Genomic DNA, 27422 nt, shown 5'->3' on the forward strand with positions numbered 1-27422 from the left:
TAAAAATATAAAAAAGTAAACTATGTAAATGTCTATACGTAATAAGGCGGATCAGTTTCTTTTACTCCACTATGTAAAATTAAATAATTTTTAACATATAATCTACTTATAAGCACAAAATTGGGAACTAATAACACTATAAAATATTTTTTTATTTTGTACTCTTTTTCTGATGGCTTTACTTGTAAAATCACTAGTTAACTAAAACTTGTTTTAAAAACATCGTACCAGTCTGTTTTGATGCTACCTATCGGATAAGTGTTATATTTGCTGTTGTTGACTAAGAGTAATTTTATCTATGAATAACTATCTGTATGTTGGAGAAAATAAAGTATTATTATGTAAATTACCTTAATGACGTTTTATTTTTGTTTCCTAAATAATAAGTGATTAATTTAAGTTTATATCATCGAAGAGAACTCGTCGGTAATAATAATGGTAATAATGGTTCCACCCTTAATTCTTTGTGGTATTCGTTTTATATATGAGGATGGGGTTTAAATAAAAAGGCTTGTTATTCGAATAATTCTATTTTTAATAATTTTCAGTACAACAGTTTTAACACCACCCGAAGGAGGCTTCAAAGGTGTAAAAGCTGTTTATTTATTACCTAAATTACTTACGTGTAATTGTAACAAAAGTTATGAAAAAAGGAAATTTAATTTGGCACACTCAGCATGTTCAAGATTTTTCTTTTTATTTTTATTCAAACAAATATGAAATAATAATATTTTATCCAATAATTACAACATTAAATACGCGTTGTGCGTTAGGTGTGTGCATATTTGTGCATTTTGCAAGTTAATTCGACTTCGTTACATTGGTATGATTATTAAAATAAAGTTTTAATGCAATAGTTCATGTAATATAAATATATATATACGTATAAATTAGCTTTCCATCATTGATAACCCATTCAAAATTTCACAAAGCATCTGGTATCACAGCACTCACATTTTTAAACTTCACTTTCCTTATAAGCTATTTAACAAAACAATTTACATAAAATATATCCTTAAAACTAAGATGAAACCTCATAGTAATATTCTTTACTAGCAGATGACCTTCTTAACCTCTTTGATTCAAAAAAGGAAAATTCGCGTGTTGGGTACTTCTTAAGAAAAATAAACAATTTATTCCTAATAAATTGAATAAAAGAGGGCAAAAGATGTACATTTAGAGTACTTTATTGGAATAGTCACAATAAATATATATCATTGATCATGTAGTAACTTGCAACTGGGGCGGATTTAGTTTGACACCTTGTCTATTTTTTTCTTCTGCGTAACGATTTTTACACATTACAAAACTAATTTGGACTATTAGGCGCTATTTAAATACCAAAATAATAATTTTAAATGCATTCAAAACACTGCATTTGAGTGTTAAATGTTTATTAGTACACTTATATCGTATATGTTATATAATTTATATGTTACAATATTTTAATATACACACGTGCTGAATTCTTTAGAAGAATAATATAACGGTGGGTGCACGAATCGACTTGATCAATCAATTGATTCGTTACTTGAAAGAACTTGCGTGGCGATTGAGAGACACGTTTCGAACAAGTTATTGCGGGATAACGTATAAATAAAATATATTTAATAAAAAATATTGATTGTTGTATATAATTGTATTTTATCAGTTATCCGTTGCCTCCCGTCCTATACTACCTTAGATTAAAACACCCTGTGAAACTTCATTACGCCCTCTGGTGTTGCAATCCAGAAACCGAGAGTAAATATTGATTAAATAATTAATTGTTTTTTTTGTGACAAACGTAGTTATTAACTAAGTATCGGTGTGATATGACGTGTGCATAGTTTTGGAATACAAATGCACAGAGTGCATCGGTAATAAAAAAAAAATGTCATACTATAACGTATCAAGTTAATATAAATAAACTATTATTTACAATCCAATATTCATACAGATTTGTTTGACAAAAATGTCATAAGTAATTAAAACTAACTATTTACATTGATATTTTATTGTCACCATATTTTTCCTGGTGAATTAGTTCTAAGTTAGCGGATTTTTATTCAAACAAAACCATAAAGAGATCGTCAGTATTTTGTTTTATGTTTTCGTAAATATTGTGCAATTCTTCAGAAGTCAATGATCTTGGAATATACATAAATTTTGACAAACATTCCGAAATTCAGTATTCATGCTTGTGATCCCATACCATCTACTCGTCTTTTATACCATACCTACCGAATAAATAAATATATAACAGCCGCCGCCCGTGAGCCATCGCGAGCGGTAAACGGCTTGTATAAAAATAATAAATGTTATTCCTAGTTTTCTCCATTCACTTAGATATATAAAGTAATAAAATCCATTCATCATGTATACTTGATAATTAATTTCTAATTCTTGTTTGTGTACTGCGCTACCACGCCAGGGACGCCCTACTGTTACACAGATGGGTACCGACTTTCATAGTGTGCTAGCGAAGTAGAATATAACCTACTTTTTATTTCGATAACTTTAATGACAATGACAAAGTGTTTGCTTTGGATGTTATTATATGTAAATAAATAATCAATTTGACCCAAATACATTTAGTTAATATGCCATTGATGAATTGGAGCAAGCTTTGTTAATCTTCATATAAAATGTTCTTGTTATAATTAACCAACCTGTATATTTGAATGCCCCTCATAACATCACCATTCTCCAATCATGGTGTAGTCATCAGCATCTAATTTATCTATAACCAATTGCCTATTTCTATAAACTATAACAATAATTCAAATATACTGGTAAACATACATGTCTTATTCATAATAAAACACATATTTATCTGACGGAGTAACGACGAATATTACGTTAAAAATTTAAGTTGATCTGAAATTAATCTTATAGAACTGTCAATAACAGCTTTACTAAGCTAAACTTTTCAACTGAAACCTTGTTTCAAATTTAATCGCAAAATATTTCTTTTAATTACTAACAATGCGATCTTATCGACCTACAACATCCCTTCGGATTTCAAAATCTGCAATTGACGATTATTAGGTATCGAAATCCGAATGAGCAAAAATAAATCGATTAAGTATCGATAAACGCAATAAAGTTATTCCATATTTTTTAAATAGAAAACCTTACTGCTGTATTCTTTATAGTGCACATGGAAGTTTAACTTTACATAATTATGTAGAATTATACAATATCAATTTAAGGTTATCTTCATTTGCGACACATAACTTGCGAATATCTGAGTAAATGTTGAGAACTTGGTAATTATTCTTTCACTGTGACAGTTCGTTTGTAGCTATGTTGGATTTCGTAAAATGGTTAATAAGGGATTCCATTAGAATTGCCTTGCAGGGTTCTCAGTCCAATTTGGACATGACGTTTAACGGGATGTAAGTTACGCACTACAGCCATTGTCCATTGTTTTTTATACGTCAATTTGTGGTTTAGTTCAGGCGAAAGGATGCAGGGTGACTGGTTCGAAGTCGTCGTGTGTCGCAGGCCGGTGCGGGGGCGGCGGTGGCGGAGGGAGCAAACTGGTACCCTCCGGGATATACACGTTGGTTACGCGCTCCTGTCAATTCAGAACGCTTATGTAAGAACTGTGAGCAAAATCTGATCGAAAAATTTAGTTGAACAGTTTTGTCGGAGAGTTTGAGAAGGATTTAAGTATTTATTACGTACCTGACTTTTGTCGTACTTGAAGATGCCCTGAAACCTATTGGGCCTAGTGGTTCTCTCGAGGCCTTCAACTCCCGCGCCGGTGTTACAGCTGTAGTTAGGGTTGTGAAAGGAGATGTGACCGCTCGACTCTCGGTAGTTCTCTTTCAGTTCGCCACCGCGTTCGCGATTGATTTTTACTGAAAATTATAATTTTATTGGTCAAGATTGGAACGTTACATTAGCTAAAATTTGTCTGAAGATGCAAATTTTCCATATTATAACCAATATACCTACTATGATAATGAAATACATAGAACAATTGTATGTTTACGGAACGGCGGTGGAAGCAAAAAATGAAAAATTTATTCAGATTACATAAATTAAAATTTTCACTACCTAATTGTAAAAAGATAATTCGTACAATGGGCCATTTAAGACTTTGGCTAGATAGTGAGAATCTTGAGAACGGTTGAATAAGGTACATGACCACATTACCGAATTTGCCACAAACGAAGGCGACGAAGAGTATCGCTATAATCAGGATCTGTATGATAGCTTCAACTATGATAATAGCCTCGAAGCTAGATTTAGGCGGGAGATCGTTGCGGATTATATGTGAGTTGTCGTATTACTTTGGATAGTGAGAACCTATTTTATTACGTATACTTACCTATATTTTAGAACTTACCACAAACGAAGGCGACAACGAGTATCCCTATAATAAGGATCAGTATGATAGCTACAACTATGATGATAGCTCCGAAGCTGGTTTCGGGCGCCATGGTGGGTTTTGGCGGGAGATCGTTACGAGTCATATCGGAGTAGTCGTACGACTCGGGATAGTGAGGCGGCATTTTGCTGTCCACGCGCGTTTTTGGTACTGAAAATAATAATCCTATTGTTGTTATCAATGCGATAGTTAAATCGAAAGGAACGTAAACGGATATTTCAAATGAAAATGCAAAAAGAAATAAGCTATTTTAGTGCTCGTCCGCGTGTATTATGTATCTAATTTATAGAATTTTAATAAACGACACAAATTAGACAGATTGAGTTAGCCCCAGATTTCTACGCTTGCCATCAAGACTAAAGTATATGCTTGTTAAGTTAAAAGCGGAAAAAAAATATAATCGGAGCTAAACTTAAAGAATATTCAATATTCTTCCTTAAAAATAAAATGTACCTGTTGAGCATTGTCTCGAATCTGGTTCATCAGGGCATGCGCAGATATAATCATGCACCCTGAACAGACACAGATGGGAACACCCTCCATTCTCCTCTTTACAAGGGTTCCACCCGTGTTGTTTATCAGCCGACACGGCCTTGATTTCCATAGCCATTTCCAAATCCGTTCGTATGGCTGTCACATTCTTGCCCGTTCTTTTGTCTGCTCTCATTATGGACTTCTTGTACCAATCCGTCCAGTAAATGTAATCGTTGAACTGAAAATTGTTATATTGTTACGAGTGGAATAAAAGTACTGATGTTTATTTTTTTTCTATAAGTTTCTATTCTATTGGCCAGTTAGTAAAATTTAAGTGCACGGATAAATAGTAATTTCTTACCTGTGTCATGCCAAAGGGATTTTTAGCTTCTGGGACCAGCTGGACTCTGTGATCCCCGTTCAGATCAGACGTGTCAATTCTATCTTTGAGCGCGTCAGTCCAGTACAATCTTCTTTCTTTGTAATCTATGGTTATGCCGTTAGGGAAACCTAAGTCTTGTTTGACTATTATTTTTCTATGGCTTCCGTCAAGGAATGACCTTTCTATGTTAGGATGTTCTCCCCAGTCACTCCAATAAAGATATCTGAAATAATCCCGATTAAATGTTATATTATCACTAATATTTTTTTTTGTGTGTCCAAAGAATTAAATATGTACTTAAATATTTACCCCTTTGCCGGGAATAGAGCTAACGCTCTTGGTTCTGTCAAACCCGTAATCAAGGTTTTTCGACAAGATCCATCTAATCTTGCCACTTCTATGACCTACAAAAAAGAAAAAAAAATATTAGATTTCCACCTATTTTTTTTTTTTACTATTTTTACTAATACATATTTTAATAACGATACCAACCTTGAACTCATTGTCAGTCCAGTAGATATTATTAGCGATCCAATCAACTCCAATACCATTAGGCGTATCAAGCCTTTCTCTTATAATTACTTTGGTGTCACTCATATTCAGCATGTTGATGGACCTAGAAGCATCACACATTTTCGTTACTTTCGTCTCCAGTAATTGATTTAAAATTGAAATGATTCTTGTTATAAGTAGCACTCACCGTATGACGTCATGGTTAACGTCTGTAAAGAATATCAGTTTTTGTTCCCAATGATAATCGACTGCGATTGAATTCATTACGTCTTTCAATGGTAACGTGACGTCCCATTGTTCAGGCGTGTCTAAAGATATCATAGCCACGCTTCCCCTTGTGGCAAATACCAAAAAGTTGTCGGGATGTTTTTTACATATTTTGGGATTTGGCTCGGTCTCGTTTTCGAAAAGTATGCCTGTTGGACAGGCACAGGAGTGGCCATGTGGAGATCGCAAGCAAAGATGGGAACATCCGCCATTGTTATGGCCACACACATCCTCTGGTATTCGCTCGCCCTGTAAAAATAATTGAAATCACACATAAACTTTGATTATCTTATAAACAAAACATATATTTACAGTTATGTCTGTAGAAATTAGACCTATTAATGTCAGCAACGAGTACGGACCTAAGGATGCGATTTCTATTCTTATTGTGAATCGTATGTATCATAATTACCTGAACAGCTCTTATGTCCATAAGCCCTTCCAGATTTTCTCTGATCACCAGAGGATCCCTACCGTTATTTTTGTCAGCTCTATGTAAAGCTTTGGTTTTCCAATCAGTCCAGTAGATGTGTTTGCCAACAATCACAATGCCGTAAGGATACGGAACGTTGCTGAGGACAGTACGACGGTCATTACCGTTGAAATCTGAACTTTCTATTGTGAGGACTTTAGCATCGTTCCAGTAAAGACGACCTTCGGTGCGGTCAATAGCGAGGCCATTTGGCCATTTGATGTTGTTATCCACGATGACTTGTCTGAAAAATTATCAAAAATATAAACAACTGTTGTATATTTTTAGACGTTTTTCTTCAGTTTCCAGGTGCATGCGAACCTTATCTGCAATTCCACGGAACATAAACACGCGTATATTATGTTCAATGCGTAATAATATGGTACCTACCTATTTTTGCCATCCATATCCGCTCTTTCAATTTTGGCTGATTGTCCCCAATCAGACCAAAACATGTAGCCATGTTCGTAGTGTAAAGCTATAGCTCGAGGTGAATCTGTTTAAAATAATACAATACATTAATGAGTAAATAAAAACTTATATGCAATAGATGTAGAAAATAACCAAAATCCTTTTTGCATTGAAATCTTACCTAAACCAGTCCAAACGAGAACTTTTCTGTTATTGCCATTGAGTTCTGCAACTTCTATGCTGTTGCGTCCCCCATCGGTCCAGTAAATCTAAAAATATTATTATAAATTAAAATAAATCAATAGGTTTGCATGACTTGCAAATTTATTGCCATTGTAATTTGTATTAACCACAAAAAGGCACGTGCACAAAATAAATGATGATTACCTTTCGACCTGATGAATCGATAACGATGCCGTCAGCTGTATGGAGTCCTTTTCCTACAATAGTCTCAATATTGTCTCCACCTTTATTGCAACGTTGAATTTTTCTTTCTCCAGTATCCGTCCAATAAATTTGACCTGAAAATATTTTGTATTTTACGCTGCAACTTCATATTTTGTTTGATTAAGAGGAAATAACAGTCACTATGAAATATATTCGTCTTACCAGTCTTTTGGTCAACATCCACCCCCAGGGCATTTTTCAAGGGCGGCAGTGGCAGCACAACATCAATCAAATACGGTACATCCAGAGATACTATTCGAATATCCACGCGGTGAGCAAATATCAAGAAGTTAACGGGACCTAAAGCGCACGTTCTGCCGTCCTTCTGCAAAGATATCATTAACATTAATCATTTTGTTAGCAAAATAATTGTTAAAATGGCTTATATTTATAAAGAGCTCTTACGTGTAGCTTTATTCCAATCGGGCAAGCACATGAGCGTCCTTCTGGTTTCAGAAGACAAAGATGAGAACACCCACCATTATTCTTTCCGCATCTGAAACGTAACAATACCGATCAATAGATACACCTATTTGAATCGAATAATTACATTTGCATCTCAACAAAATGCATTCAGGTGATCATTATAGAAAATTCGTTTATAACAAGCAAAAATATCTATCTAAAATCAAATAAAATATACTGAAAGTTTCTTCTGGAATTTCGTATCATCTTATTATATTTTCGTCAATCAGTGTTGTTATTTTGTATTAGCAAACGGAATCTGACTACGTCAAACATTTGAATCGTTTGGTACAGTGTTGTGCCTAGATCTGTTTAGTACCATTTTTTACATGGACGATAACAGATCGCTTTTTTCTTTTGGTATTACTTACCGACTTGGGACGCTCATCCTTTCCTTGTGAAACACCCTCACATCCATGAGTCCAGCTACGCCAGCGCCTAATGTCCGCCGGTTGGCTCCGGTAAATTTGTTAGCGGCCTGGATCGACTGTGTCTCCCAATCAGTCCAGATTACCTCATCTCCATACAGATCCAGACCAAAGGGATGAGTGAGGTGTGTTCCTGATTGGATAAGGAAATGTAAGTCATCGTATTCAAGTCTTTCTTATCCACCCACCTGATAGTTAAAGTATCTATCACTACATATCACAAAGTCTCCTATTTTCTCAATGCGTAAATCTCGGAAAATTGTGGATGGATTTTGTTCCTGTTTATAAATAAAGGTGGGTTTTCTGAGGTTTTTTGTTCATAAACTTTTAATGATTTGTTGAGTCATTTGAATCAAGTCTTCGTATCTTATCCCCCACGACAACACAATCTGTACATACATATCTTGCTATATTAGTCTGTGATCAAATCAAAGTGGCTAGAGTACCAACAGGAAAATAAGAATAAGCAGCAAATTCTCCCATAAAATTTGAGTCATAATTTACAAAGTATATCTTACCAATCAGTACTTTACGCCCGGTGCCATTGAGGAAAGCGTATTCGATAGTTTTGTTTCCACCATCGGACCAGTAAATGCGGTCATTGGGAAGATCCAGTGCCAATCCGTTTGGCCAAGTCATGTCGCCAAATATAAGCCTTCTACGATTCCCGCCGTCCATATCAGCTCGCTCGATGCATGGCACAGCACCCCAATCAGACCAATACATAACACCTCCTAAAATGATAAATAACTCCAATAAAGTCAAAGAGACATAACTCGAGTAAGTCCTCCGTGGAAGATTAACTATACAACCATATCTAAATCATAACAATGAACCGCCTTACCTTTTGGATCCACAACGATATCTCTTGGTTTATCAATTTTGTCCCAGGCTAATAGAGTTCTCATACTCCCGTTGGCATTGGCCACTTCTATCCTGTTGGTGCCGGCATCAGTCCAATACAACTTGTTGGTGATCCAGTCATAAGCCAAACCGGCAGGAGAGACTGTAAATTATGACATAGATGATGTTAGAAAAAATGTAGTTGTTTGTATTAATTTTGTTTTTATATAGCATAACTTAAAAGTCGTTCCTCCAATTTAGAAGGGGCAGGCAGAGAATACATCTTTTCATTTACTACGACCTCTGCATTCTTATTTTATTTCATCTACTTCCATGAAATCTCGTCAGTTTATGTTACACTATATAAAGGTACCTTCTCCTTCCAACATTTCCATTTACATTCTTCACCTTACTGAGATTAAGTCAAACAAAGATTGTTACTTACTAAGATTGGATCCAACAATGATTGTTTGGTGTGAGCCGTTCAGATAGGCTTTGTTGATAGTGTCCTTTTCCACGTCCGTCCAGAAAATCGAGTTGGTGTTGTGGTCCCAGTCCAGTGCTACGGCAGACTTTATATTCTCCACGGGTATCACCTGGTCCGGATTCAACAATGTGATATTCTAATTAGTATGCCATTTTTGAAACGTAATGATAGATCTGTCAATATACCTTATGTGCTTTGATGAATTTTATATAATTAATATACTCAAACAGATTGATAATGTCATTAAAATTTTTCGAGATGAAAGTTACTTGATCTCGTTAAACGTTTTTAGAACGAAGATTATCCATCGTATTTCTACTACAAAAAAACTTACATAAAAGTGTTCAGAATCTAATGTTCTGGCACAAATTTGATAAAGCAAGCAATAAAATTTGTTCATTAATGATTACCTAATATGAGGAAAAAAACCGCTATAGAATAATAACCATTAAGTCTGATAGCTTCTATTATATTCGGTGTATTGCATTGTTCAAAATGAAATTATTATTTTCAATTGTTTTTACTACAAGTATGTAACGTTTTGTAATTTCTAAATGATTCTGAGCCTGGCCTTGTCTTGCCCACTTCTGACTTCGAATTTCACCAAGTGAAGACTCATTTTTGAGTTATGTAATTAGTTTGACTGTTAACAAATGCTTTCACGGTGAAGGAAAAAAATCGTGAGGAAACCTGTAGTGTACATTGAGGCAATTGGATGTGTAGCCGTGATTCATGAGGGGTAGTTGCCGCTGTAAAGTTTGCGCAGGTCAGATGGTACCCCCATCATCTTAGTGTAAAAACCCAATCTAATATCATTTTTGAAAAGTAAGACTACCATTAATTATATTAGACGTAACATTATACTTTTGTAGTACGAGGCCTACAATCCATGCCAACTTTCGGGGACCTTTAACTTTGCCATTTTTGCGTAAAATACTATCTCAAGATATTTTATTGGCATTTGCGTTTGGCGTATTGAGTTCAAAAGAGGTAGACTTATATAACGTTATACTCGTATAAGTACTTACTAATTGTTTTAGCTTGGATTCATTCTTCTGATTTAGAAGATGTCAACGTCAACCTTGACAAATTGTTTAACATCGGACTTGAAAATATAAATCCGTTGAAAAATTTAGGAAGGTTCAACAATGAGAATCTCGAACATTTACACCATCAACAATTTTATGAAACTTTCAATGAAACTGCTCTTAAAGAAGAGCAGAAGAGATTCAGATTACGAACAGAACCAACTTTTACCAAAAATAATGATAATACTATGGTCGCCACCTTGCCTTCATTCAAAAAAATAAAAGGAGTCGAATTCGTCGAAAAGTTAAAAATGAGAAAGCGATATAGAGACTTAGAACATTTCTGTAGTGTTAACAGTAGTACAATTCCAGAATTAACCGTTGGGTACGATGAAAGTTCTAATATAACACTAAGGTTTGACCGCATAAGGGCTCAAGAAAACAACACGTTAAAATTACAAAATTCACGTAGATTTCGAAGGGAATTTTATCAAGATAATGATTATTACTCAACGCATCCAAGAAGAAAACGCCGCTTAAAAAATTTAATGGCACATTTTGTTTATCGTATAAGATATGAACTCCCGTACGCTCAGTTATTAAGAAAAAAATATTATGGATATACAAAGTACAAGATAGGTTATAACTTTGCATTGATAAGAAATTTAAAAAGGCAGCAAAAGATCTTATTCATGACCACTGATAAGTATAAATCAAATTTTACCAATTTGTACACCCATTTAAAAATATACGACAAAATATTGCGCCTGAACGTGGATATAAGGGATGTTTTAAGATTATTGTACAGATTGGAAAGAGCCAGGAGATTAGAACTAAGTCCATTCTACTATTTAGAGATGACTACAGAGAAGAAGGGACCTAACGTTACTAGACCAGCTCACTTGGCTAATAGGACATATCCTCCAACTTAATTATTTCAAAAATAATAAAATGTTTTGGTGTGTGCTTCTCAATATTTTTTTTCTTACAACACTTGCAAGTTATAATACTTCAAAAATGTTATAACAAAATTTGCTCAGAAGACGTGTTTATTTAAAAAGTGATCCGGAATATAGTAAGTATATTTACAGGATAAAAAAGCGATCAAGTTCTCTACTTCGAATTTACAAATTGTAACAAAAATATAATACCTATGTATTTGTGTGTACACATAGTAGAAATATCTTTGTTTGTTGGGACATATGTAGGTCGAAAGCACATTTTTCGTTGTATTATTTTATTTCAGTATCTTTATTTCTCGTATAATTTAGCCATAAATAAAAAAAATTACTACCGCTTCCAAAGCGCTGGTGTAGAAGAAGCGACGGAACAAACTATACAGTGTTTCATTCAAATTAACGGAAATTTACAAAGTTTTTTTATTAATTATTTTACTATCCAAAACTTACCATGTCTAAGGAATCCATCGGTTTTCTTGGATTCAGTTGCTTTAATCTAATGTCTTTGCGACGAGCGTAAAGCAATAGTTTCTCTGGAGTTTCATCGCATGTTTGTCTGAAAATAAAGTCGATTGAAATTCATTAGAATCTACATAAATACATATAGTCTTTATCCCTTGCGGGGTTGATAAAGCCAACAGTTTCGAAAAGATGAAAGCTAGGCCAAGTTTAGCTGTATGACTTAATGATAGAATTGAGACTTAAACAGTGACAAGCTACTAGGCCATCGCCTACAAAAGGATTATCAAGTTTATAAACCTATCACTTAGTCGCCTTTCACTGCATTCATGGAAAAGATATGGAGTGGTTCTATTTAAAAGTGCCTGAAAGTATACTTACCCATCAGAACTGAGACTAAAGCCGACGGGACATCGGCAAGTTCTGCCAGCGCTGTAAGGTAGGCAGAGATGAGAACAACCGCCGTTGTTGCCTCCGCAGCGGTTCTTGTACGTCTTCAGCTGCCGGAGAGGATGGTAGCTGACGAAAAAATGTTTCGTTAATGCTTGCTTAAAGTGAAAGTGAAAATTGGGTACGTAAGTCAGGTTTTTGCACGAAGCTGTACAACCTTTGTCTTTGAGAACCATTGGATAATCAATATTGTTCATGTTTGTTCGTAATTATAAGTTTATTGCGGTTAGTTTCAAAAGTATTTTTTTCATCTTCGCGTGTTGCCAGTTGCACTTTCTGCTATTATGCCTTGTGGCCTGGTATCCATGCTGGCTTCGGCTAATTATTATCAATGGCAATAACAATTCCAATTAAATCTCAAATAATAATATACAGACCTATGAATATCCATGGGAACGTTCAAGCCGGCATGAACGGTTTGTATTCCCCTCCCAGTCTTTTTGTTCACCGTCGATATACTTTTCGTATGCCAGTCCGTCCAATATATTGCGTCCTCGAACAACGTCATGGCGAAGGGATGAGGGAGTCCCTTATTCGTGATCTGTAAAGAGTATTTTAGCAACATTTTTATTATAAACATTGATCTGCTGATTGATTGATACTACTACTAGTAGAGATTCCTTTTGACAACATATCAACTACGGTTACTTTGTGAAAAAAGACTGAAGTTATACTACCTGCTAAAATATGGTTTTCCGCTATTTTCTTAAAAATAACTTTAGAAAAAATTATTTGTTTTCCTAGATAATACGAGATTTTGATGTTTTCAAACCATGTCAAAATTTGTTTCTTTTTAAATAATACTTTGCATCAACATATTTTGCATTTTTCTAGCTTCAATAGATGTAAAAGGTATTCCTACAAAAAAAAATGTGTTCTTACCCGTTTCCTTTCCCTTCCATCAAATGTAGCCTTCTCGATGACATGATGTTTAGCGTCAGCCCAGTATATCTTTGACTCCATATAATCAATGGTCAGTCCGTTAGGCCATACGATATGATCATATATTACTGTTTTCCGCCTGCTGCCGTCCATATCGGCACGTTCTATTTTTGGATTCGGTCCTATAAGGGCATAATAATATATACTTAATAATACGAGTATAAATACGAAAATCTGTCTGTTACACTTCCACGGCTAATCAATAACAATTAAGTAAGTATTAAAAAAAAAGTATTGAATTTCCATTTCTACTGTAAGAAAGTTGATCCTTTGTTGATTCATATTGAAGCATAAATATTTAACTAAAAAGAGTTTTTATTTTATTTTCACATATCTATACATTAATATGGCAGATTCCATTTTTCATTGTAAATTTTTTTTTTATTAAATATATCAGAAATCAGAAGCTATAAAATATCAGAAGCTAGATTTTAAATGTTTACGAGATCAGAAAGTCTTGACACAGCTTGTATTTTAAAGTAATTTTCAATCATGTCTCACCCCAATCAGTCCAAAACACTAGAGCGTCTCCTGGATGGACGGCTATAGCCCTGGGTTTGTCCAAGTCGTTGGCTGCTATGACCGCCCTCAGGGACCCGTCTAGATTAGCCACCTCCACACGCCTTGTACCAGAGTCCGTCCAGAAAATCAGGTTATGTATCCAGTCGACTGCGACGCCACCAGGTGTTTCTAAACCCCATCTTATTACATCTGTAATTATAAATTTATCTATGTGTACATCAATCAAAATCGAAGTTTTTGATCAAAACACTTCACAATTGAAACCGACTTTTTTAAGCTCCTATTTTTTTAAGCTCCTATTTAAATATGAAAAGGGGATTTTATATTTTTTGTGATAGACTATTATTTGTATATTTATAAATTCACGTCCTTTACGCAACCTTTAGTAAAAATAAAGGTTGTAAACAACTCTTCTTACCGCATTTAAAAGCACCAAGGATACAATATAGGTATAACTGCATTTCATGATACCTGTCATGTTGTTGTTGTTCATCTGAGCAACGCGTATCACCCTCAGGTTATTTTCAGTCCAGAACACCAGTTTCTTCTCATAATGATAGTCCAACGCAACTGCATTATGCAAGCCTTTTACCACCGACATGTAGTTGTCCCCAGTCAACCACACCTAAACAAAAAGAATTGATAATGACCAACCAATTCCAATATTAGAAGTCTCGTTACTTCAAATCCCTTCTAATCTGAAGGCAGTCGAGGTGACAACCCTAAGGACTAATTTGTAACAGGCAAAAACATATGTATATCATAAAAAGGTGACTCAAAAACTATCCGAAAATAAAATTCCTCGCCTCTGCAACATAAGTTGAATGAGCATTCAACTACTTATCATGATTGTCGCGATAAAGTTGCGTCGTGATTATGTAAATTTGCATTTGAATTTGAAATGAGGCGACTTGTATCCCGAAATAGAAATCCTTGTTGCGCATGCAAATTAAACAAACCTAGGTGCCTACAATATTTTCACTCACGCTGGGGTTCATACGTCATTGCGTTTGAGGTCTTCGTAATGTCAAGGTCATTGTTATCGGCACATAATACGATCTTGATTATTTTTTGTGTATATCATAACTTCGTAATAACATATATATGATATTGCCAATTTTTTCTTAGAATAAAAAATATATTATCAGTCCTATCGCGTTCGACGTATTCTTCTTGTGGTGACCCACTTTTCTGTGTCAACAAAGCCAATTCTCAGAAGTGCTAGATAATATTACTTATCTATTTTCTCCGACCTTTAAGGTAGGGGAAGTTTTAAGTATTGGAAAAAGTTGTACCTGACGTATCCCAATCCTGTTAGAGAACAGCAGTGATGGCGATTCCCCAGTAGGCTTGCAAGACCGTCCATCAGGTCTCAGGACATATCCAGTCATGCACCCGCAGCGGAAGCTTCCGATCGTATTGGAACAGGTCTGGGAGCATACTGGATCCTGTTCGTACATGCACTCGTCGATATCGCGGCAACTGGTGACAAAAACAAAACTGATGAAGAAAGAACAAAAAATATTTTAATGGTGCATAAAATAAAATACAGGTAAATGACACAAGCCAATATGATCAGAAGATGAGGGATAGAGAAGATGGATCTCTGGTGTATTTCAGAACAGAAGAGAATAAGAAATCCTCACTTTAATGAACTAAATTTAATCAGGTGATGACAATCTAAATCAAAATATTTTAAGAGAGCTGACTACAAAACAAATTGCTTAATCTGATTTATACCTAATAATTACAGTATTTATTGCAGCAGCAATTACTAGCAACAGTGGAGAAATGTATAGAGAGCATATTTTCAGCGTAAAGCCTGAAAATATTACAACTAACATTAAACATTTTAAAGGTTAAACGAACAAAAATACCTTTTTCCATCATCGTCCAACAAGAATCCCAATGGACAGTCACAGGCAGGTAGACCATCATGCGTAGTGATGCATAGTTTCTCACACTTATCTTCTGGCCCGCATTTTCTTTTCACTGGACATTTTTCCTCATCATCTCCTTTAGGGCAATCTTTCATCCCGTCACAAACATGCTTCCTGTTTACGCAATTTCGGAATGCGTTGCTGATGAGATTTTCTTGAGATTTACACATGTATTGGTCTTCTTCGCAAAACACTTTGCACTTCATTTCGTCTTCACCGTCCACGCAGTCTCGAACTCCATCGCATATCCAGGTTTTCTGTAATCAAACGTTTAACAATAGAAAACTATTCTTGAGATTTGCGACATTTAGAATTAAAGTACAATCAAAAGTATAATTTTCTACAGGACTGTCATAACTATTACCAGGAGATTCACCCCAAAAAGAGAACCAAAATAATTATTTATTACATGCATATTGCTCATTAAAGAAAGTGTCTCACCAAAATGCATCGTCGCTCTGCGCACATGTACTCGTCGGGGGTACAATTGCGTATGGTATGAGGCTCGCAGTTGAGCTCGTCGCCGCCATCAGAGCAGTCTCTTTCACTGTCACATCTCCATCGTTCTGGGATGCACTTTCCGTCACTGCATCTGATGGAAAACAAGAGTTTGGGGCATTTTAAACAAAATTTGATATAGATAGGAAAAAAACATTCACGACTATAACACCAAATAAAAAATCCAGAAGGACAAACTGTTAGTTGACCGCAAAAACATCGCTTGATGTTTTGGACTGGTCGGTATGAACATACAACGCAATCAAAAGCTGAGCCCCTTTTGTTGCGAGGTAATTTTTGTTAAAATAATCCGTTACTAATATTGGAAATAACTACAATGGAAAAATGTTGACGTATTTAAGGTCACAGGCCCCTTAGCATAGTGGCGGAGGAAGTAACTAGGAACACGCAAAATGATAGAGATTACAGATTCCAAACCATAAGTATAATTAGTAAAGAAGAATTATTACTTGAACTCTCCGGCATTGCAGTTCCCCGGCATCATAGGACAGGTGTCCTCGTCGGTCCAGTCCCCGCAGTCGTTGTCCCCGTCGCATTGGAAACTCTTGCGGATGCAGCGCTTGTTGTCGCATTGAAACTCATTCTCGCCACATCTTAGTAGATCAATTGCTGCATGGGAAATAAGATATTGAATATGTAAGCCAAAATTCTAAACTAAACCTAAAGATAAGTCATTTGTAATGAAAGAAACATGACCATTAGTGCATACAAACCGAAACCAAAGGGGAAATCAAGTTTTCTGCAGGCAACTTTTAACTAGCTCACGAAATAAGGCACACCTACTTGTATACTATTATATTGTCGATGCTACGCCAACTATATGAAATCCGTTTCATATAGTTGGCGAAATCCGCTACGTAGACGCTTGGTTCGTGGTTTCGTAGCTAATGATCGAGTCGTAGCAAACGTCGTAGCATTACAACAGTTAGCTACGACAGCTACTGTTTTGTATTTGTAGCCTTGTATTGCATTTTAATGCTGAGTTATTCACATGTATTCTAAAAAACTGTTACACGTTATGTTAAAAACGAACGTGTTTAAAAAGAAAATTTACACAAATCCATGTTCGTGTGTATTTAAGATATATTTAAGAATTATTGTTCACTCCGTGAGTACGTCGGTAGATCCAATAAAATAAATCCCTTGAAATATTTTCATGGAATTTCATAAAAATAGAACAAAATAACAATAGTTTAAAAACATATATAAACTTACGACATTCTATCTCGTCGGAGTTGTCAGGGCAGTCGCCCTCCTTGTCGCACCGCCAGTGCAGGGAGATGCATTCTCCGACCGCACACATGAACTGATTATCTCTACACCTGATCAAACAAAAATATTATAGTAAATTTTGGACGATGATCTTTGCTATTCCTATTAATGTTATAAAACGAAAGTAACTATGTCTGTCTGTCTGTTACGGTTTCACGCCTAAACGATTATAGATATAGATAACAATCGCTTTTTCCTTGAGATAACTGAGATCGCGTGTCTACTTTAGTTCTGTATATGTAACTCTACATAAAATAAAATTATCAGTGAAAAAATTGTCTTTTTTCCACGTAAACGAAGGCGCTTATATATAAACATACTACGAGCTTTATCCCGCGACTTCTTCCGCATGGTATTTCCGCAATAAATGCTCATGCTCAAATCTATCTCTGTACCAAATTTCATTAAAATCGGTTCAGTGTTTAAGACGTGAAAGCGAAAGAACGTTTTGGGAGAACGTTACATAATTTGATAAATCTGCTAGAAAATATAATGCATGAATTTCCGATTTGAAAAAGATAGTAAAATATGTTATGTTTTATAGTACAAAAAAAAATTAAATACGATGGTAATTTCATGATATTAGGCTCTATGATACCTCATGGATTCACTCCTATAAGATAATTTCGGATGGTTTCTTAATTTTAAGCAATAAACTTTAGAAAGAATGCAGGGATTGTGGCAATGAAAAGATCCAGTCTTTGCCTAACCCTCCGGGAAAGAGGCGCGCTATAATGTACGGACGTAATGTTATTAGCCTTAGCTATTACTATTAGCATCTTACTAAGAACATGCTAACCTTGACCTGATGCAGTATTTTTGTATCGAAGCTTCATTAATTTTTTAATTTCTACTTGTGTTCTATAAGAAGGTCCCGGCCGCCCACGGAACCGGGATAATTCGGGCGAGTCTGGAAGCCAGGCTGCGTGTAGGCGGGTTGCCATGGTTACATCCCCCAACCCACCCTGTATATCCCCCGCACCGTGTATTGATCTACAGACCGTTACAGGACGTTTTGTATAGTACCAGTGACACAACAAAATATGTGTGTGACAGACAGATATGTGAATGTAATATTAACAAATAATATCAAAGCCAATGCGAAAGAATTTCCTTCGTCGATTGCGTTCTGTTCGATTCCGTTTTACATGAAACCATTACAATTTGATGATTCGACAAATTTAAAGTGGTAGTTATTAATATGACTCAATATTTACCTATTAACATTATATCAAGATATTTTTAAAGGAACGGTGTCAAAAGGACGCTAACAACTGGATTAAACCCACGATTTTTACAGTCATGACCAATTTATCCTGACCTCTTAACACCTACTAATAAAGTTCAATTTTTTATATAAATGGAACATTAAAAGCCTACCACAGTTAAAGATTATTTATTTTCATGAAATGAGCAGTTGTTACGAGTATACATCTTTTCATTACCAATACCGAAAAAATATAAAGTTCATATGTAGGATGTATTACTTTTATAAGGGTTACTTGTCACGTCCACAAAAAAGCACATTCGAGTATTAACACTACAGAAAACACTCAAAGACTAAGACAAGGATATTTTTTTTGATGACTTTCTTAAAATCAGACCTATGGATGCCAAGCTGAGAGATAACATTAGAAGATGTGTTAAAATCTACAGAGGACGATAATATAGATCTGATTCAGCAATACTTGACAGTAAATAGTGAAAATTTCTCATAGTCACTCAGAGTGTATGTACTTTGTATGTATTACATGTATTTTGCAGTACGCATGTGCACCTTTCTTGCATCACCAACTTAAAGTTTTTCTGTTTGGTCATCCGGGGGAATGGTAGAGAATACCAAACAGCATTAGATCCGCGACTTTTGTACATTTTATTCTGTGCAATAAAGTTTTAAAGAAATAAATGAGAAAGACTTAGAGATAAGAGCACATACTTCCCGATGCTAAAAAAACATACGTCAGACAGGCGCAGCAACACTAAAGCCAAAACTTTTCATGAATTAAAGATTTTTGACAAAGGTAAACGATAATATCCTGGTATGTATGTGTAGTAGCATAATAATGGTATGTGCAGTGTACAACTGTGCAATAGAAAATTAGTCTGCAAGCTTATGTCACGACGCTGCACGTGTCTGCGTAGTTTGTTTGCAGTAAAGTAATATTAGTTTCCTGCTTTTTAACCCTTTGTAATCGTTGCTTTTAAACTCGTTGTTTGTTTTTTTCTCTCTGTCTTTTGTCTTTGCTTTTTAATGGGAACTGGATGGTTGCCGAGACATTGATCATCTGTTATCATTTATCCTTTTAAATATTTTAAAATTTTAAACATATTAAAAGTAGATAACTCGAATAACGAGGTTCATATAGATCATTTAAGCCTTTAATTAATAATATGGTTTTACCATTATATATTTACTGAACTCAATTTTTTGAGACACCATACTGTACAATCATCATTGAATTTATTTTCGAACACTGTCCCCATAGAGACTGTTTCAATCGAGGATAAATTACTTCATGGTAAGCCTAGTAAACAGAAAAATTATACACAGCGGGGTGTCTGGCAAACAGCGCAATCAGGGAGGTATTGAGGACTCGCTGCGTAGCGTTACGGTAGGGCAGTATTAGGGTGAGACTAATAAAATACCCAACGAGAAGCGCCATCTAATTCATACGCGACTTTGACGACAGCACAACATATTTTTAGCAACTTAGTTTTGCAAAATGGTAATAACAACTTAAATCAATTTATAAATATGCATTAGTGGAAATTAAACAATACTTTTCCTAATATGAAAATATACACTGTATCATTTTGTTAATTTTGTGAAATTGCTACATAGCGTTACAGTAATGGGGTTAAATATGTGATGTCATATAATAGATTGGCAATCTAAGTCAAGAAGCTGTCTATGCGTGAACAAAGCATCTTACCCGTAACTTGGTTCATGAGTTTACTGATCGCAATAAAAGCTATATACATAAAAGCTGATGCCCTGCCCCTTGGATGGGTGGGGCGATAAATTTCTGAATACCAGTTTTTAAGTTGAACCAAGCCTAACAAATCGGATAAAACCGCATTCAAATCGGAGCAATAGTTTTTACGTGATTCGGTACAAACATACAGACAGACATTGTTCTCAAATTTACATTTCTATATTTATTTTAGAAGGATATGATATAGCTTTACTTACTTGCCCTTAGTGCAATTTGTTTCATCAGAGTTGTCCCGGCAGTCATTGTCCCCATCGCACACCCAGTCCTTGTGGATGCAAAGGTCGTTGGCGCAGTGGAACTGATCAGAGGTGCAGTTCTCTACTCCGCCTATAGAACATAAGGGATACAATGTTACTTTTTCTTCCTATTGATGTGTGTAATTTAGATCTTCTTTTGCTAGGAAGTTGATTATGTGTAGAGGGGGCACAAGTTAAAAGCCTATTGCGGCCATATTACTAATAACGTTGTTTTAAGTTGTGCATGCATTTGGTTGCTAACTGCTATCCTAAAGTTGACGAAAAATAACGTGAGTTGAACGAGAATAACAGGTGGGAATCCAAAATGGGTCAAGTAAAAATCAATCCAGGATTGTAGCCATAGACGAACCCTTGGCTCCTCTGTATATTTGAAGACGCAGTTGAGATTTACACAAGAAGAACTATGATGAGTTACAAAAAAATGTTGCTATCTGTTAAATTACAAAAAAAAAGAGAAATTGTACCGCAATGGGTCTCATCCCAGAAATCCCCGCAGTCGTTGTCGCCATCGCATTTCCAGTCAAGGGCTATGCACACATTGGTGTTCGGACAGATAGTCCGGTTCTCTCGCTCGTCGCATGATCTCGCGCAGTTTGCTTCGTCTTCTGCTTCTGCGCAGTCGGCTATGCCGTCACAACGCTTCTCCAGCGGTATGCAAGTGCAGGAGATCTAAGAATGATTATGTATCATTAACTTTGTAGCTCCTATAGCAGTAGTAACTGTCAAAGATTTGCTTGTACCTTACCAAAGATTTTCAAATTTACTACAAATTATTTATTAATCTTTTTAAAATTTACAAGTTGCTCTTTGTTTAACTTCTTAATAAAGTCGTGGCATAATAACAGCCGATTATTCCTGATCATATAATAATTTGCCCATTGAAAATACACTTACTATAAATATGATATTCAATGATTATGAAAATGTACATAGGATAATTATTAATACAAGATTATTATCGTAATTTGAAATTTTATTATTCATTATTTAAAAAATATGTATTCTAGAGTTTTGAATATTAAATTAGGCGTATTATCTCGAAGTACCTGGCATGAAAACTGTTGTTTGAGGCACGGCAGATGGCAGCCGCCGTCGTCCTCGTGGTCTTCGATATCCTCTGCCACAACATAGGCGTCCTTGTCCACTACAGGGCGATCTGCATTACAAATTTTCAATTTTGTTATTAAAGGAATAGTTTAATAAAAACGTTTTTTATTGGGAATTTGAGTACGTTCGACTACAAAGTTGCTGAGGTGATACATGTAAGTCTATTTTTAACCGCTCGTTGTTCGATCGCTTTAATGCATTTTTCATAATTTTTATAAATGTTATCATTTACTACTTAAATGTAATTTTTTTATGCTTTCTGTCTGATTTTGGCAAGTGGGTCTATGATTTAGTTCTACTCTACGTTAAATTAGTTTCTTCATATTTTTAATTAAATTTCATCCTGCTTTACTAATTCTGTGGTCACATATGGTATATTCAGAAAGTTATAGATAGAAGCCGCTGGTTGCAGACGACTTCTAATCGATTCAGATAAAAATCTTTGGAGGTAGCCTAAGTACACTACGATGTAAGTCTACTGGAGTAATTTTTCAGATCGTAATAGAAACTTACGGTGCCAAGGTTCAACACGAGTGTAGGGGTTGTGTTGGCGGAAACCCGGGGCTTGCATCGGCACGGGCCCGATGGCCGGCGGCTGGTACGGCGGCACACGGCCGACCGGCGATCGGAGGTCCGGCGGGTCCGCCGTGTCGTTCGCCGGACGCGGCACCGCCAGCGACGGCGCTTCGTCCGCGTTCACTGTTGTGAAAAAACAAAATAAAAACGAATGTATTTTTAATTATTTAGAGATTATATATTATTACGTTGTGTTGCCATTTAAATAATATTAAATGACGATTGATCAGTTATCGACCGGTAATAAAAAATAATTAAATTACTAAAGTGGCTATTAAAAATAGGGGTTGGTGATAAAAGTGACATCATTATCACTGTTCTATTTTATGCCCTATATGACATTTCATTTATCTATAAAAACAATTTGTTTCACCACGTGAATCACGATTTTTTTTTTGTAAAATACATGTAATATTAAAAACAAACTCACCACATAGCCAAAAAACAACGAAGGAGGTGATGTATACGGCGATCGGTGCCGGCATGGTGTCTGTCACCAGAGCGGTTCGCGCATCGCCTAAGTCACCTGCGCTGCGCCCGCGCACCCGCTCCTCGACCGCGGAGGGTGCATGACGAATGAGAGTTGTGTCGCGTCGGGAACAACCAAATCTGTATGCATACACAACACATAGTACAATAACTCTTTGGACCACATTAAAAAAATCGTAGATAGCTTACAAGCAAAAAGATAACCTAGCACTAGATGGCGATATTTTCCTCTGAAGTAAGAAAAAATACAATTGGGAGTGCAGGTGACGAAAACATATGTATTTAACATATTTTTATTTCTTCATTACCCTCAAAAAAGTATGGGACCGCTTAAATAAGTTAAAATGTGTTTGTCAAAAATACTTGGGTCTTCAACTACCTATAGACATTTTATGAAAATCGAATCAGCGGTTTTACTATGAAAGGGTAAATGGCAGAATTATATTGGTCGTAATACTACTAAGTACCTAAATTATATTTAAATAAAAAGGTTAAAAATTCTAAGTAGGTACCTAATCCTGTCCAGATGCATCTAGAAGGAAATGACAAGATCAGGTCGCATGCAATGCATGATTCACAAACAATCCAATTCCTAGTAATGCACTATGATTGCACTTGACTTTGTTTATTTGTTCAATCATATATGACCATGAGCCGACCCTAGTGTTGTTTATATAACTGCAAAGTTTATTTTTAGACTTTCGAGGAACTGCAACAAGGAAAATCTTGAACTGAACGATATCTACGATATTGACGACCTCTGTTGGGTGAAGATTATCTTGCTTATTGACTACTGCTGGTCCCAAAGAGAACATTTGGGTCCCGGATTAAATTTCAGATGATAAGTACATGTGTTTTTTAAAAAGTAATATTTTACCGTAATGATTTTATTGTGCTCGTTATTTTAACGCTCATTTACAATTGAGTTAGACATTTTTAAAGTATTGCATTCGTTTAGGGAAAAACTTTTAACAATCAATCCGCGTAAAATTGGTTGATTAGTTGAAATTTTATAATAATTATCATTATAAGATTTGTGTTACCGAAAAAAAAAATTTAGAATATTAATTGAGCTTAAAAAAATCAAGACAACATTAACAACCTAATAACGCGTGCTAATTTTGATGACTACATTGGCGCACACTCACTGGAATAAGTTGTAATTTTTTTCATAAAAGTTATACATTACTACATTAATTTATCTGTTGTAGAAAAATATAACCTTAAAAAAATATAAACATCGCAAAAAGCAGTTTCCACAAACAAAAATAAGCTACTCTTTCACAGGTATTGAGGTGAAGATCTATTCGTTAGCGCTCCTTCCACATTCCGCCAACAACGTAAAATTTTAGAAATTTGAGAGATATTTGAGTTTCAATGATTCAAATGGTTACTTAGAAAAAAAATCGCGCGAGTATATTTTTTGCCAAAAGAGTTTACATATTTCATGTGCATATGCATTATGTACTTGACCGCTCAGGTTGCCTGACAAATAAATACATATATGGTACGCAGATTTATAATAAGTATTAACACAATCACAGATTATTTTAAAATAAAAATAACACCTACCTTATTATAAAAAATGTAAACTAGCTTGGACTTGGCAGTGTTTTTCAGTTTACCTGCAGTGGTTTGAAGGCTCGATAAAGTTTTAAATTATGAAAGAACTACCTCCTTATATAGTATTTATTTTTAACTTAACGCCCAAATAAAACTAAACCACAGTGTATAAGTTATAGCTGGCCAGTAATAAAGGTGGGCTAAGCCGCCATCTTAGTTTTAGCCTGTACCTGAGACTACATCTCTTTGCGCATGCTCCCTGGCATCCCACAGTCTACTTGTTGATCCCGTTTTCATTCACCTAGAATGGACGCCAACTATCTACGCAGTTTCAAAATTGCGGGGAACATCTATCAATCAATCTTTCTTTATATAGAAATTATTAAAAAAAATACAATAGTTACATAATTATGAAATTTATGTCTCAACGGGGCAATTAATTTTTAACGAGGAAAGATTTATGCGCTGTTATAAAAACGCCTCAAAAATGTAAAAGCCGATTTACTTAGGTACTCGTAATTATATAATAATAATAAATATATATATTGTACGGTCTAATAATGAAATTTTGGTGTCATAATTTACCTTTCCCTGAAGTCAGTTACTTCACAACCTTGTGAAATAGAGCTTTTCGGCTTATTTTTGCCGTATTAAGATGAATATGTTTTTAAATACATACTTATATAATCTATAATTATAAAATTTTAACAAAGCAGCTAAATGATTAGTCTTAATTGAAATGAAACCTTTTCTATTTTGAAGTTAAACAGACTAAAATCAGTTCAATAGTTTCTAAGAATTATCAATGACGTAATCGGAGGAAACTGATTGATTCACTGACTGACTTTGAACGCACAGCCCAAACCGCTGAGCCTAGATATTTGACATTTGGCATGTGTCTAGTTTCCCTTATGTGGTCTTGGGGTAAGGTAGGGATGAGAATAATACCCGCAATTCCCATGGGAATGAGTCGAGAATCATATAGGTATATTAATATTTGATCAGGAAGAAAATGAGAGTACGCCCGCTTAAAACGAAAAATCGCACGTATTTCCGTTGCGATGTTTTTTCCGGGAATCTTACGCTACACTACCTTACCTACTACCTATGGAACCTATATTATAATATTCAAGTCTTTAGACCAGCAGTGACGGTTTTCATTTACGTATATATTTTTGTTAATAATAATAAAGGTAGTTTTTTTTATAAGTAAGTCGTCGTTTTGTTTGTTACCTTTCAAAATAAGTAGTAAGTCCGTATTAAATATAAAAAGTATGAGATCATTACATTTTCGTAAGATGGCTAAGACCTTCACCGATAAATAATATAACGGAAAATCTAATTATATAACAGTAGATGTTGATGTACACTTATTATATACATCTTCAACTATTTACAGTTCAAGATGTACACCGACTCAACCCGATAACCTCACAGCGTTATCAGTGCCTATTTTGTCCATAGTATACTTATATGAAATACTTATTCATAAAATTTATGTAATTTATTTTTTAAACATTTAAAAAAGTCATAGATAATTTTCAACAATTTTGTCTTCTGTGCTCCTCAATTCTATTTCGATTCCTTGGAACACCCGCCTCAAAGCTTGCTGTGCTTAAAATATTTGCAATTCAAACATTCCGTAGAATATAATAATAAAATAAACTATTGTGTCGGGTTTATAGAGATTATTTAACAAAAAAATATGAATTGTTTAAATCAAATACTAGATACGCAACTTCTGTTCTCAGTATGTTACATATCCCAGCTTGATTTCATTTGTTATACTGCAGACAAAGGTTTGTGATCTTTTACCTACTTTATGTGACTTAACTCAAAGTCAACATTTCAGCAATGTAGCGGAAATTTATTATCAAAATTTTGTTGGTACCGATCCGGTTCCTATTAATTCTTATTACATAAAAATGTTTTTTTCTTTAATTATTCGTTACCTTTATTACAAGTTATACTACGCATAAAACTATTGCACATTACAAACTGATCAAGTTTTGAAACCGCTTTTATGGTTTATACCTGCAACGTGGATCGCGTATGCATCATTTTAAACCGCAGAACAAAATTAGCTCATTCATCAAAGCTGGCTAGTCTATTTATCTCTAGCTCCGCAAATTAATTTTATTATGACAATATTTGCAAATACGCATGAGAATTGAGCGATCAATATGGGGAGGGGGTGTACTGCGCGACTTGCGCCCACGTCCGCCCCCGCACGCCTCCCCCGCGCTCGTCCGAGAGAACCCCGAAATCCGACACCTCTGCCACCCACGGACTGACCATGAAACTCCATGTTACGACGTCAAATACTAAATCCCCTTAAATAGCCACATTTTTTCACTTTCCTTTATTGTCTTTCATTTTTAGGATTTGGTTTTAGAATGTTTGCATAATTTTATCAGTTTCAAGTTTTTCCTATTACAATATGATTGGCAATGACTAGGACATCTTTAAGGATATCGAACACTAGATGCGTAAATACTAAGTATTTTCTTATTCATCTATATACCTTAGTTATCAAAAGTCAGCATAATCCTGAATCACCACAAAACACTGATTTTGAAAACTGGCTTTTCACTGTTCGAGGCTTCGAACTATTCACTGAAGTTCGTTACATCCACGATAGATACTTGAGACACAGCTTCTCTACTAAGCGAGGAAATCGTTTTTCCTGATCTGTGTAGTTTGTCAGATAGATAGGAAGATTGCCGGGTGTGCTCTCCTCGGCTCTGGGGTAGGTACTAGGTGAGCAGGCTGC

General features: G+C 35.2%; 1 protein-coding gene across 1 annotated transcript; it reads right to left on the minus strand.

The window, feature by feature from the left end:
- Window positions 1-584: 584 nt before the first annotated feature.
- LOC106131041 (low-density lipoprotein receptor-related protein 4) lies at window positions 585-27340 on the minus strand. Its single transcript, XM_060944823.1, has 35 exons — window positions 27174-27340; window positions 23028-23206; window positions 22535-22720; window positions 21961-22070; window positions 21379-21583; window positions 20855-20984; window positions 17605-17711; window positions 16839-16998; window positions 16312-16462; window positions 15808-16127; window positions 15226-15412; window positions 14402-14555; window positions 13910-14119; window positions 13349-13530; window positions 12844-13007; window positions 12398-12535; window positions 12008-12113; window positions 9529-9679; window positions 9085-9246; window positions 8759-8974; window positions 8184-8373; window positions 7753-7843; window positions 7510-7672; window positions 7288-7421; window positions 7082-7169; window positions 6880-6985; window positions 6430-6733; window positions 5938-6266; window positions 5730-5853; window positions 5547-5641; window positions 5217-5460; window positions 4835-5093; window positions 4340-4531; window positions 3673-3848; window positions 585-3562 (listed from the first exon to the last, which is right to left on the minus strand). Exons 2-35 carry the CDS (start codon window positions 23080-23082, stop codon window positions 3440-3442), a joined length of 5712 nt encoding a protein of 1903 aa, XP_060800806.1. The 5' UTR covers window positions 23083-23206; window positions 27174-27340; the 3' UTR covers window positions 585-3439.
- Window positions 27341-27422: the final 82 nt, after the last annotated feature.

Source organism: Amyelois transitella, chromosome 6 (assembly GCF_032362555.1).
Source record: "Amyelois transitella isolate CPQ chromosome 6, ilAmyTran1.1, whole genome shotgun sequence".
Lineage (NCBI taxonomy): Eukaryota > Metazoa > Arthropoda > Insecta > Lepidoptera > Pyralidae > Amyelois > Amyelois transitella.